The sequence below is a fragment of the Podarcis pityusensis genome, assembly GCF_964106645.2.
Source record: "Podarcis pityusensis genome assembly, chromosome: 8".
Classification (NCBI taxonomy): domain Eukaryota; kingdom Metazoa; phylum Chordata; class Lepidosauria; order Squamata; family Lacertidae; genus Podarcis; species Podarcis pityusensis.
This window is the reverse complement of record NC_138033.1, coordinates 4230704-4243596: the sequence shown is the minus strand read 5'-3', so window position 1 is coordinate 4243596 and position 12893 is coordinate 4230704. Positions and strand designations below refer to the sequence as shown.

The 12893-nt window shown below is 47.9% G+C and overlaps 1 protein-coding gene across 3 annotated transcripts; it reads left to right on the top strand.

Moving 5' to 3' along the window:
* The first annotated feature begins 3 nt into the window (after nt 1-3).
* LOC308484372 (uncharacterized protein) lies at nt 4-12354 on the top strand. 3 transcript variants are annotated; one of them, XM_081019275.1, is made up of 5 exons: nt 4-303; nt 6130-6388; nt 8201-8234; nt 8608-8728; nt 11182-12354. In XM_081019275.1, the coding sequence occupies exons 1-5, from the start codon at nt 246-248 to the stop codon at nt 11487-11489; spliced, it is 780 nt and encodes a 259-aa protein (XP_080875401.1). In that variant the 5' UTR covers nt 4-245; the 3' UTR covers nt 11490-12354. The 3 variants fall into 3 exon arrangements, with proteins under 3 accessions (XP_080875401.1, XP_080875402.1, XP_080875403.1); XM_081019276.1 differs by having other exon boundaries at nt 6117-6388; XM_081019277.1 differs by lacking the exon at nt 4-303 and adding an exon at nt 1407-1648.
* Nucleotides 12355-12893: the final 539 nt, after the last annotated feature.

The window sequence follows — 12893 nt, the reverse complement described above, 5'->3', positions numbered from 1 at the left end:
GAGAATCCAGCCAGTGGCCCAACTGGGTGAACTGGGAGGCCACCCTCCATACCCACAGCCTGCCTTCCGTGGATAGGTGAAGAGGCTGCTCCCAGCTGGGCTCTGATTGGCTGAGAGGGATGCTGCTTCAGGGATGCTCGGGGATTAGACGATCAGAGCAGCATCGGCTTGTTTTCAGAGCCTCTGCCTGCCTGTGCCAGCCCCCTCCTCGCCACGCTGCCCTCTGATGGGTGGCTCCCGGAGGGATGAGCAGCGACACGGAGATCCCCACGGGGATCCATCGGGGCTACCTCCGCAAATATGGTGAGTTACCCCAACTCCCCCCCCCCCACGACCCTGGCACCATTCTGCCCCTGGCATCTTGTTGGGGGGGCGGGGTGGGAACAAGAATCCATGTTGTTGTTGTTGTTGTTGCCTAGGTCTCCTGCTCTTCCCGCACCCCCTCTTTTTAAAAATGCTTTTTAAAGAAAGAAACCACTTTTGCTTGCAGGGGTGCTGAGCGTTTTGCAAAAGACCTCAAGGTGGCTTGCATACTTTTCCCTCTCCCCATTTCATCCTCACGACAGTCCTGTGAGGGAGGTTAGGCTGAGAGTGAGGGGCTGGCTCTAACCACTAGGCCATAGCTGTCAACGTTTCCCTTTTTTTATTCCCGTATTCCGAATAGGATTCCTCGCAAGAAAAGGGGAAAGTTGACAGCTATGCAGGAGGCACCCACAGCCACTTCCCAGCTTAATTGGCTCAAAAACCTGTATTTGTGTATAAACGTGTATGTGTGGGTATGCAAATTGGTGGGACTTTTCAGTTGCTAGCAGAGTCCCTTTCTAGATTAAGGGATGTTGCTGTTGTTTAGTCGTTTAGTCGTGTCCGACTCTTCATGACCCCATGGACCAGCGCACGCCAGGCACTCCTGTCTTCCACTGCCTCCCGCAGTTTGGTCAAACTCATGCTGGTAGCTTCGAGAACACTGTCCCACCATCTCGTCCTCTGTCGTCCCCTTCTCCTTGTGCCCTCCATCTTTCCCAAAATCAGGGTCTTTTCCAGGGAGTCTTCTCTTATCAGGAGGTGGCCAAAGTCTTGGAGCCTCAGCTTCAGGATCTGTCCTTCCAGTGAGCACTCAGGGCTGATTTCCTTCAGAATGGAGAGGTTTGATCTTCTTGCAGTCCATGGGACTCTCAAGAGTCTCCTCCAGCACCAGAATTCAAAAGCATCCATTCTTCAGTGATCAGCCTTCTTTATGGTCCAGCTCTCGCTTCCATACATCACTACTGGGAAAGCCATAGCTTTAACTATATGGACCTTTGTTGGCAAAGTGATGTCTCTGCTTTTTAAGATGCTGTCTAGATTAAGGAATATGGAAAGGCAAATGCAAGCCCGGAGAAATCGCTGGGACAAAGGTTATGGGGAGTGGGACTCAAAAGTAGCTGGAAGTAGCACCCTCTCTGCCCCAGAAGATGCCTGCTTCATTCCCTAATCCCGGCTGTGTAGGATCTCAGGGTTGCACAAAACAGCTCTCTGCACATGTTCAAAGGGCCCATTCATCTTTCCTAGCAGTTCATCGTGTCTTTTCCATAACAACAGGTTAATGACTTCTCAACCAGAAGCCAGGTGCTCAGGCTGCTTAAAAATCTCCAGCTTAAAATGTGTAAAGGTTGTTCTTTTTCTCAATTCTAATCAAAGCTGGGGGTGTTTTTTGGAGGGTGGGGACATCTAAATACAGCGTTTTGCAAGAAAGAAGAGGATAGATATGTGGTTGTTCCCAAGTAGCTGGTCGTTCTGAAGCTTGCTCTGTACTGCTGTTAATGAGTTTTGTTCCGTATATTGTTGTCCCGGCCGTGATATTTCATGAGAGGGCGGTATACAGATATTTCTTTAAATAGATAAATATACAAAAGCAAGCAAGCAAAGGAACAATGAGGCTATGGGATTCAGTCCTGGAGGAGACTTCTGCTCAGGCTCAGCCCTGGAAGTAGGTTTGTTGATTTAGCATTTGGGGAATATTTAAAATTAGAACTGAGATTAAGAAAAAGAGATCCCTTCCCTTTGAATCTGCCGTTTGAGATTCCCAGACTCCAGGGATTTCTAAAGTCCTGGCTAAGTGTAAACAAGTCAGTGGATCAAGGAGTAGCCCCTTCCTCCTAGCAAGCTCCTGCGTTGTGCCAGCAGCTATGCAGACAGAAATTCAACAGGTGGTGGTTGCCTTCAGCCTTGTCAGGGAGAGGGAAGCGGAATGGTTATAGTGATGAGCTGTGCCTGTTGAATTTCTGTGAGCCACACTTTGTGGGTTATTTCATCTTTATTTTAAAAAATCCACAGCTAGGCAGCTTCTACCCAACAGGGGGCTAATTTTGCATTGTGGCAGGTACTAAATTTCTAGAAAGCAGTGAACACTCCCTCTCATCCTCAGTGAGAGCGACTTACACTCTATACCTGCTCAGAGGCAGGGACGGCTCCTCTTTCATACATCCCAGGACTCATCCCTGCTGCTGGAATGGAAGCAAGTGCCAGGATTGAGCCCCAGCACAAATAAATAAACCCCTACCATGGGTCATGATTTGTTTATAATCCCACCAGTCTTGCATCTTCTTCCATCAGGCAAGGGAGGCAACTGGCTGATTCTGCCTTCGTTGTGTGTCCCATTCCTCACAGGATTTTGGGGAGATGAATGCAAAGTTTTTTTCACCAGGCAGGGGAAAAAACCACAACTTTCTAGGTCAATCAGGATGCTTTTAAATTACATTTTTAAAAAATCTGCTCCTAGAGCTTTAATTAATTAATTGCATAATTTAGTTGATTAAACCCAAAGCACCAGATCCCCCAGCTGTGCAAAAGGATCAGCTCACCCCAAACCCTGATGACGAGGGTACCCCAGGCCCAAATTTAGCACAGTAATAACAATAATAATTTTCTTATTTGTACTCGGCCCATATGACTGAGTTGCCCCAGCTCCTCTGGTCAGCTGGGTAATCTTCCTGGCCTGCAAAAGGAAATAACAAAGCTTTTTATCGTTCTATGATATCCCCCTGGACCAGAGCACGCCAGGCACTCCTGTCTTCCACTGCCTCCCGCAGTTTGGTGAGAACACTGTCCCACCATCTCGTCCTCTGTCGTCCCCTTCTCCTTGTGCCCTCCATCTTTCCCAACATCAGGGTCTTTTCCAGGGAGTCTTCTCTTCTCATGAGGTGGCCAAAGTCTTGGAGCCTCAGCTTCAGGATCTGTCCTTCCAGTGAGCACTCAGGGCTGATTTCCTTCAGAATGGAGAGGTTTGATCTTCTTGCAGTCCATGGGACTCTCAAGAGTCTCCTCCAGCACCAGAATTCAAAAGCATCCATTCTTCGGCGATCAGCCTTCTTTATGGTCCAGCTCTCACTTCCATACATCACTACTGGAAGAAAATTATACAGACAGCAAAACAAAGAAGTCTGAGTTAACATGGCCTTCTACCAATCAGAAATAATAATACTATAATAATAATATAATAATAATAATTTATTATTTATACCCCGCCCATCTGGCTGAGTCTCCCCAGCCACTCTGGGCGGCTCCCAATCAAGTGTTAAAAAAAGTACAGCGTTAAATATTAAGAACTTCCCTGAACATTGTAATAACTATTACAATAGTGAAAATACTAAAAATACATTTACTTCCCCTTTTGAACTTCTATTCTGGTTACAATATATTGCTATTCTATTAGAATCTATTATATCCTTTGCTGTCCCATATATTATTTTATTTCCCAAATTCAACCTAACCCTCCCCTCCTCCCCACTGCTTCCCTTCACCTGTGTGAGATCTTCCCAACATAATATTTTATCTAGTTGCTTTAACAAAATAAAATAACATGAAAACTTATAAATTATAATTAATTCTTTCACCCTTACACAATTGCCTATTAAGAGTTCTGCTTTAACCCCATATTTCTTCATGTCTTCACCTCTGCATTCCCAATCTGTATAGAATTTTTGATTGGAGCAGCCCCTGATTGCTGCAGTCATTTTTTGCCATCTTGGCAAACTCACAAATCTTAACTTGCCATTCTGTCAATTGTGGTACTTTTTCTGTTTTCCAATATTTTGCCATAAGTATTCTTGCGGCTGCGGTTATATACAAAAATATATTCCTTTTGTCCTTGGGTATGTCTGCAACTTTTAAATGACATCTGAAGGCAGCAATGTACAGTGGTGCCTCGCAAGACGAAATGAATTCGTTCCGCGAGTTTTGTCGTCTTGCGATTTTTTTCGTCTTGCGAAGCACGGTGTCGGGAAAGTTTTGGAAAAGCTTCAAAAATCACCAAAGTCTTTAAAAACCTCAAAAAAGGCTACCACACCGCATTCTATGAGTTGCTCCTCGAAGTCAAGTCGCAACTGTATTAACGGTGTTAAGAAAAAGGAAACAAACTTGCAAGACGTTTCCGTCTTGCGAAGCAAGCCCATAGGGAAAATCGTCTTGCGAAGCAGCTCAAAAAACAAAAAACCCTTTCGTCTAGCGAGTTTTTTGTCTTGCGAGGCATTCGTCTTGCGAGGTACCACTGTATAGGGAGGTTTTGTTTAATGTTTAATGTTTTATTATGTTTTTATATATGTTGCAAGCCATCCAGAGTGGCTGGGGCAACCTAGTCAGATGGGCGGGGTATATATAATAAAATTATTTGTAGTAGTAGTAGTAGTATGGAATAGGACATCCCTATTTTCATCGGATAAATGTTGCAGGGTATGAAACTGCATTTCCCCCCCCCCCCCCGCCCCGGCCTTTTGGGATTATTGCCGCTAGCATTTGATTGAATCCTAATCCCAAAGCGCCCACGAGAGAATTTAATCATTGTTTTAATCTGTTTGTTGCTGTGCATGATGTTTGTCCCGTCGTCAGCCTGCGACAGATTGATGGAAACGGAATCTCCTTAGTAGCAAATTACTCCCTGGGATAAACGAGCCATCCGTCCACTCAGTAATGAGAGAGCCTGATGAACAGCGGAGGAGAGGGCAAGAGAGGCATAATCCCCACTTCCGCCCAAAAGGGAGCAGAGGGGGTTGCTAGTCCCCAAGAGGCAAGGGTGTTCTGGGGGTTGGTCTGGATGACCCTTGGAGGTCCCTTCCAACTCTCCCATTCTATAAGATTGAGGTTGAATCCTGACAAGACAGAAGTACTGTTTTTGAGGGACAGGAGGGGGGCAGGTGTGGAGGACTCCCTAGTCCTGAATGGGGTGACTGTGCCCCTGAAGGACCAGGTGCGCAGCCTGGGAATCATTCTGGACTCACAGCTGTCCATGGAGACCCAGGTCCATTCTGTATCCAGGGCAGCTGTCTGCCCGCTGCATCTGATACACAGGATGAGACCCTCCCTGCCCGCAGACTGTCTTGCCAAGGTGGTGCGTGCTCTAGTTATCTCCAACTTGGACTACTACAATGCGCTCTAGTGGGGCTACCTTCGAAGGTGACCCAGAAACTACAACTAATCCAGAATGCAGCAGCCAGACTGGTGACTGGGAGCGGCCACTGAGACCATATAACACCGGTCCTGAAAGACCTACATTGGCTCCCAGTACGTTTCCGAGCACAATTCAAAGTGTTGGTGCTGACCTTGAAAGCCCTAAACGGCCTTGGTCCAGTATACCTGAAGGAGCGTCTCCACCCCCATCGTTCTACCTGGACACTGAGGTCCAGCGCCAAGGACCTTCTGGCAGTTCCCTCCCTGCGAGAAGCCAAGTTACAGGGAACCAGGCAGAGGGCCTTCTCGGTGGTGCCGCCCACCCTGCGGAACAGCCTCCCACCAGATGTCAAAGAGAACAACAACTACCAGACTTTTAGAAGACATCTGAAGGCAGCCCTGTTTAGGGAAGCTTTTAATGTTTGATGCATTACTGTATTTTAATATTTTGTTGGAAGCTGCCCAGAATTGCTGGGGAAGCCCAGCCAGATGGGCGGGGTATAAATAATAATTATTATATTATATTATTATTATAACCAGATTGGGTTGCCAATGGAAAGGTCCCAGGGCTCATATCCGCCTGCAAGTCACACCTTCCACCTCTGAAGCTAGTCGGCTGAGATTCCTTGGCCTTGAACCAAAACAAATGCTCTCACGCTTCTGACTTCTATCTCCTTGCCAACCTTGACCTCAAGTGGTCCTTTGCAGGAGGCTTCCTTTTCAAGCAGTGGAAGGAGAAGTTCATCGTTGTTTCGCTGGACGGCAGCCTGCTCATCTGCCCGGATGCCGACTCCCCGGCCGAGCTGGGCATCTCCCTGGGCACCAGCTGCGAGGCCATTCTGGAGGGCAGCGAGATCTGCGACCTGCCGCGCCTTCCTCTGGGGGCCCAGATGGACAGCTGCCTGGGGCTGAGCCTCCGCGACGGCAAGTTCCTCCTCTTCCTCGCCCCTGACGGCCAAGTGTGCAGGTGGGCCTGCCCTCCTCCTGTAGTTTATGGCGGGCGCTGGGAACTGTGGCTTCATGAGGGGTCTCCGCAAATTCATCCAGTCCCCTTTCAAAGCCATCCAAGTTAGTCGTCGTCACTATAACTTGCGGAGGCGATTTCCAACATTCCTAGCATTGTTGCACACCATGCAATTGCATAATAGTGTTGCGTGTGACTTAGCTGTAGCGTTCCCAAAGCAAGGAAGGATTGGACTCTGATTAATAAAATACACACAAGGCTTGACCAGCAAGACTCTGGGAGGGGTGCCAATAATCATCATCCTCTCCACCCCTCGGCCCAGGTCGTTTTATTCACCAAAGAAATTTTTACACAGTGTTCTTAAGATTTCCTCTGAGCATTTCAAAAACCCCACGTGAGACAAAATAACATCAGAAGAAAGTCTTTTAACTACAAAGAAACTATTTCCTACTTGAGCATGCATACATTCTGGGGTAAATAAAACGGGATAAAAGGAGGAATGCATTCAGCAAACCAGTGGGACGTGGGTGGCGCTGTGGGTTAAACCACAGAGGTACCATTCCGGCGGGAAGGTAAACGGCATTTCCATGCGCTGCTTTGGTTCGCCAGAAGCGGCTTAGTCATGCTGGCCACATGACCCGGAAGCTGTACGCCGGCTCCCTCAGCCAGTAAAGCAAGATGAGCGCCACAACCCCAGAGTCGGCCACGAATGGACCTAATGGTCAGGGGTCCCTTTACCTTTACTTATCGTTGCACCTTTATGCAATTATTATTATTATTATTATTATTATTATTATTATTATATCACAAATATGGAGGACAGTTTTAAATAGTAATGAAATACATGGTGTAAAGTTGGCACAGAGCCTAGAAGCATTTTATTCATACCAATGTTGCTCACATTTTCACATCAAAACTTGATTTTCATATGCAGCCAATATAAAAAATGGCTGAGGGCTCACCACTCTGACTTTTTGCCCCAGGCACATGTGTGCGCTTAAAAGCGACATAGGATCATAAAACTGTTGAGATGGAAAGGACCTTAAGGATCATCCATTCCAACCGCCCACAAGGCAGGAATAAGCCGCTTCGAACCTGCAAACCTGCCGTTATCGGTACCACGCTCCAGCCAACTGAGCTATCCAGGCTCTAGCTTGGATATACAGGGGTACCTCGGTTTAAGAACAGCCCTGTTTACGAACGATTCGGTTTACGAACTCCGCAAAACTGGAAGTAGTGTCCCGGTTTGAGACCTTTAACTCGGTCTAAGAACGGAATCCGAACGGTGGAAGGGCACCAGCGGCGGGAGGCCTCATTAGGGAAAGCGCGGCTTGGTTTAAGAACAGTTTCGGTTTAAGAATGGACTTCCGGAACGGATTAAGTTCGTAAACCGAGGTACCACTGTATGTCTGATTTGCTTGGCTTTGCCCCAGAACTTTCCCCATGGAAACCTGCACTTTCGGACTCAACTGGAGCAAATGTCAATTTGGGTTTTCCACCGCTGGCCATTGGCCTGCTTTAAAGAGCAGATTACCGCAAGGAAAGTTCCAGAACGAAAAAGGGGGGGCTGCTTTGACACTGAGCTTCAAAGCTCAGACTGCCTTGAAAGATCAAGTGTGGTTAAGCCCTGAGTGGGGGAATTTGAACCCTGGTCTCTCCCAGGTCCTGGTCCAACACTCTTAACCCTTAGGCCAAGGCAGTTACAGCACCGTAAGATGCCAGATGGGTCAACGGAGTGATGCTTGCAGGGGCAGAGTACATGATGAGGCACAACGGCATCCATAACACAAAATCCTGTTTTCCTTTTTTCCACAGACGGTGGCTCAACATCTTGAGAAAAGTCAAAGAGGTAAGGATTTGAAATGGAAACTGTTGTAAACAAAAATTGCCCTTTTCCCTTATGGGGCATCCAAGAGTCCACTCCTCTGTCGGTTTTTGTTCTGATTGGCCTCTTACTACTGCTGTAAGTCTTGCTGATTCTATATATTCACAAAATATATAGCCGGACTATATTTTGGAAGGAAAAAAAATGAACGCATTCCGATGTCCCACAAATAACCCAGAGATGCATTTTAAATAAAAGGGCACATTCTACTCATGTAAAAACATGGATTTAGACGGCGATTGGGCCAGATCCGGCCCCTGGGCCTTAGTTTGCCTACCCATGATCTAGATGACTCTCTGGGGTTCTTCCAACTGTGATTCTCGGCTTCTTTCTGCAGAGCTTCTCCCAGGGATCCCCCTCCAGTTGCAAGCTCCACATCAACTCGCCGGTGAGAAAACGCTTCTGGAAAGGCGCTGGGGACAGCGGGTCTCCCAGCCCCAGCACGGAGAGACGAGAAGGTAGTGGTTCCAGAGGTTGTGTGGGGCACCAGTGGGCCACATATGGGCATCCCTGTCAGGAGCTCAGCCTACTCTCAAGTAGGACCCTGGTAGAGACACATGCCCAACTGCCATGTTCGCTCCCTCCTGGTCAATCGTTCGGGAGCTTCAGCCCGAACATCACAGCGATGCCAACAGACATCAGCACACTTAGGGATCCGCAGAGTCTTCGCAGTTCGCGTGACAGACCTCAGAAACTCAGCATTTTGGCTAATCTACTTTATTTACATATAAACACACACGGAGCACTGCAACATGGCTCCCTCTCTAGCATCAGACAGAAAAGAGGAAAAGAACAAAGGACAATAGTCCCACTTCATGGAACACAGTAACACAAGCATCCTGTCTCCGTCACTTCCCACTCTGTGGAGTCAAAACATATACCGTCATGTGAAAGACAACAATCCCATGACTGCAATCGCGGAGCAGGAATTCTAACATCCCCTCTTGGGTCAGGGCAAGGCAGATACCAATCAGACAGGATTAGCTGGAAGGGTGGCAACCATAATGAACACAGAGGAAGCCGGTATGCTCTACATTCCCCAAACTGGTGCCTTCCAGATGTTTGGGACAACATGTCCCAGCCAGCCCAGCCATATCTCCATTTCCTTGTGGAACTCGCTGCTGCAGGAAGCACTGATGGCTACCAAACCAGATGGCTTTAAAAGAGGATTAAGACAAATTAATGGAGGAGAGGACTATCAGTGGCTACTAGCCAGGATGGCTATGTTCTACCTCCACATCTGGAGGCAGCAACGCATCTGAATCCCAGTTGCTGGTGTTGTAAACAAAAATCTGCCCTTTTTCCGTATGGGGTTTCCAATAGCCCATATAGAGTCCTTACATAGGTTCCCTATCGGTAGGAGAAAATAACAGAGGCCAACCAGAGAATATTGAGAAGCAAAGCGGCTAGTAAGCTTGATCTTTATTGATCTGTTGCAACAAGGTGCTCCCCTCTCACGCAGGAAAGGAGGAGAACCCAGAAGCAAGGTGTGCCCGCCCTTATATAGACATTTTAAATTCCCTGCCCTGGAGCTCAAGACCACCCCTCCATACATCATACATACATCAAGGAAAGTGTGTAACCCAAGACCACCACCCCAGATACATCATACCTACATCACAGAAAAGGCGGTCTACAGCAGAAATCTGAGTGCGTTGTTTATCTCGTCTGACAGGTTACCTGTTAATGCTCACTTGATTGGATACCCTGGGGAGCCTGGCCAGTTTTTTGTAATGATAAATACTTAGTTCCTGAACCAGGTCACAGGCTCACCCTATTCATACACAGACATACCCTTAAGACAGGATTTGTTAAGGAAAAGGCAATGGGGAGGCTTTTCCATTTTCCTTTGACCTTGCAGAGAAAACATTTGGTCAGTTTGGGAATCAAAAATGGTTTCAGGTCGGTCTTCCTGTTCTGATCTATGTACGTGCTTGGTTGGTACATTTATGAACATTTATTATATATCCAAGAATTTAAAATTCCTATCACACTGGAAACCACAGAAGGGGAGAGGGCTCCCACAGAAGGGGAGAAGGCTCGGATCCTGCTCGGGGGTTTCCCATTGCTGGCAGGCTGTATAGCCTTCCGGGTGCTACCACAACAACCATCCACCACAACTGCCCAGCTAGGCTAACTCTCCTCCAATCCTCTTTCCTGGGTCTCACAGTCTCCTTGCAGATGCCAAGGTCTGGGGCAAGAAATCTTTGGTGAGAGAACCTCTCCAGAGATCTAGCAGTCACAAAATATTCAGCATAAGAAAGCATGGAAATTTGGCTGTAAAACCTTTAAAAATATGTGTTTTCTAGTGAACCCCGAAGTATTCCCTAGTATTCCCTAGTACACGGATAGACCACATGTTTGGTCAGCTATGAAACGGTTTACTTACAAAACTCTTCAAAGGTCAGATTCATGTGCTTTTCCGTACAGCAGTCATAAAAAGTTGCACAGGCAATAAAACGTTTGTTGTTGTTGTTGTTTAGTCGTTTAGTCATGTCCGACTCTTCGTGACCCCATGGACCAGAGCACGCCAGGCACTCCTGTCTTCCATAATAAAACGTTACTTGGTAACAAAACGGTAAAAGTTCCTAAACTATCAGGATAGGAGGAAAAGGCTGGAGTTTCAGACTCCATCCTTGTCTGGAACGAAAGAGGCTGGTTAAAGCCATGCAGCTGGAGGGAGCAGGTCAGAGCTCCTCACGTGCCGAATCCACATGTATGCTGAGTACAACAAAAGGCTTCGTTGCCCATTTCCTCCCAAGGTGAGAGGAAGTGACATAGGCAAAGCCTGGCAGGACAGGTTACTCTATGGCGTTAACCCCTTCATGTGCTAACTAGACTCAAGCATGATGGCTATATGAGGCTGGTTATCCCCTCTCACCCCCCCCTTGCCCTTTGCTTCTCTCTCCAGTTCCCAGGTCCAGCCTGTGCCACGAAACCTGCTCCCCGCACTGCCTCCGCCATGGCCCCAAGCCCCCCAACACAGGGGTGAAGGCCGCCTGCCTCCTGGTGGGGGGCGCCGCCGCTGGTCCCAGCATGGGTCACATGGTCAGCTCATCCACAGCCGGACCCCCTGAGGACCCCCACCCGCCGGACTTCAAGGAGCTGGGATACCACCCGTCGGCCTGTGATTCCGAACCGCAGTACGAGGCGCCCCTGGATTACGACGGGATGGAGCAGGACTTAGACATGGTGGATTTTGGGGGGTTCGCCTTCTAGGCTCTGCCGTTGCCTGGGAGCCCCAAAGGGAGAGGTTTAAAGGGCTAAATCGCGGGTCTTCTAATCCGGAACTGGCAAAAGGGCATGCTCTGCTCCCTCCCTCTCCCCCAGGACTCGCTCGTCTGGCACCCCCTCGCAGACATTTCCCGCACATGCCCTTTGTTTGGAAAGGGTGGGGGTTCCTGCTTCAGAGATTTACCTCCTTTTCCTTCCCGCCCTCCCCATTTTTAAAAATAAATATTTTTTATTGAAGGATTTTTAAAACCAAGGCAACGAAATACAGAAGAGAGTCATGGGATCTTCCGCAAAGAGAGTGGGGGAAAAATGAAGAGGGGTTCAACTGAGCACAAAGGACTTTTTCCATCAGGTGTGGTGGGGAGTCTAGAGCAAAAGGACTAAAACTAAGCATTGTGTAGCTACAAAACTACCACAAGGTTTGATCGTGAATTCTTACAGAATTAACCATGCTCATTTGCATTTGGCCGGGGTTTCTTGTCCATGCCTTTTGTCATTAACGTGAGCAATAAATCCACACCAAACTAGAAGAAAACTACTTTCTTTTTCTTTTTTTGCTCTGTCCTCTGGTGTGTTAACTTTTCTAACAGGGGCGTCTCCCATCCTTTAAAGCACAAAGCAGCCAGGTCCACCTGCTTCAGATGTTTCCGGAAACGAGCTATAATGGCTCCAGTAGCAGTAAGAAGGTGCGAAATCAACCCTTTAAGCTCCCCGTTAAACAGATTTTGAAGGGCAGGTTGGGGGTATAGGAGAAACTTCCTTTCCAATGATCTTCCTGGTTTCTTTGAAAACTAGTAGCCAGACTTTCTTAACCTTGGTGCAGTGCCACCAGTGGTGGAGATAGGGTCCTGCTCTCTCCCTGTTTTAAAGTCTTTGTTATCAGGAGAGCTGTGGTCTGTAGCTGTAGGTTCCAGGTCATAAAGGGGTGCTTGGATCAAATCTCTGTCTCTTCCCCACCACAGCTAAAGAGTCCCTGACAGATAGCCATCCATCCTCTCTTTGAAAACCTCCAAGGAAGGAAAATCTGCCACCTTCTGAGGATTCCAAGGACCCTTCACCCAGCCTAAGATGCATAAAGGACATTCCACATTCCCTTTATTTTTTCTAGCTCAGGGCTTTCTAGCACAGGGCTTCTATTCTGTATTCTGCTTAGGGCCAGCAGGCCAGTCTTTGCACAACAGAATAAAAGTAAAGGGAGCCCTGACCGTTAGGTCCAATCGTGGCCGACTCTGGGGTTGTGGCGCTCATCTCGCTTTACTGGCCGAGGGAGCCGGCCTACAGCTTCCGGGTCATGTGGCCAGCATGACTAAGCCGCTTCTGGCGAACCAGAGCAGCGCATGGAAATGCCGTTTACCTTCCCGCTGGAGTGGTACTTATTTATCTACTTGC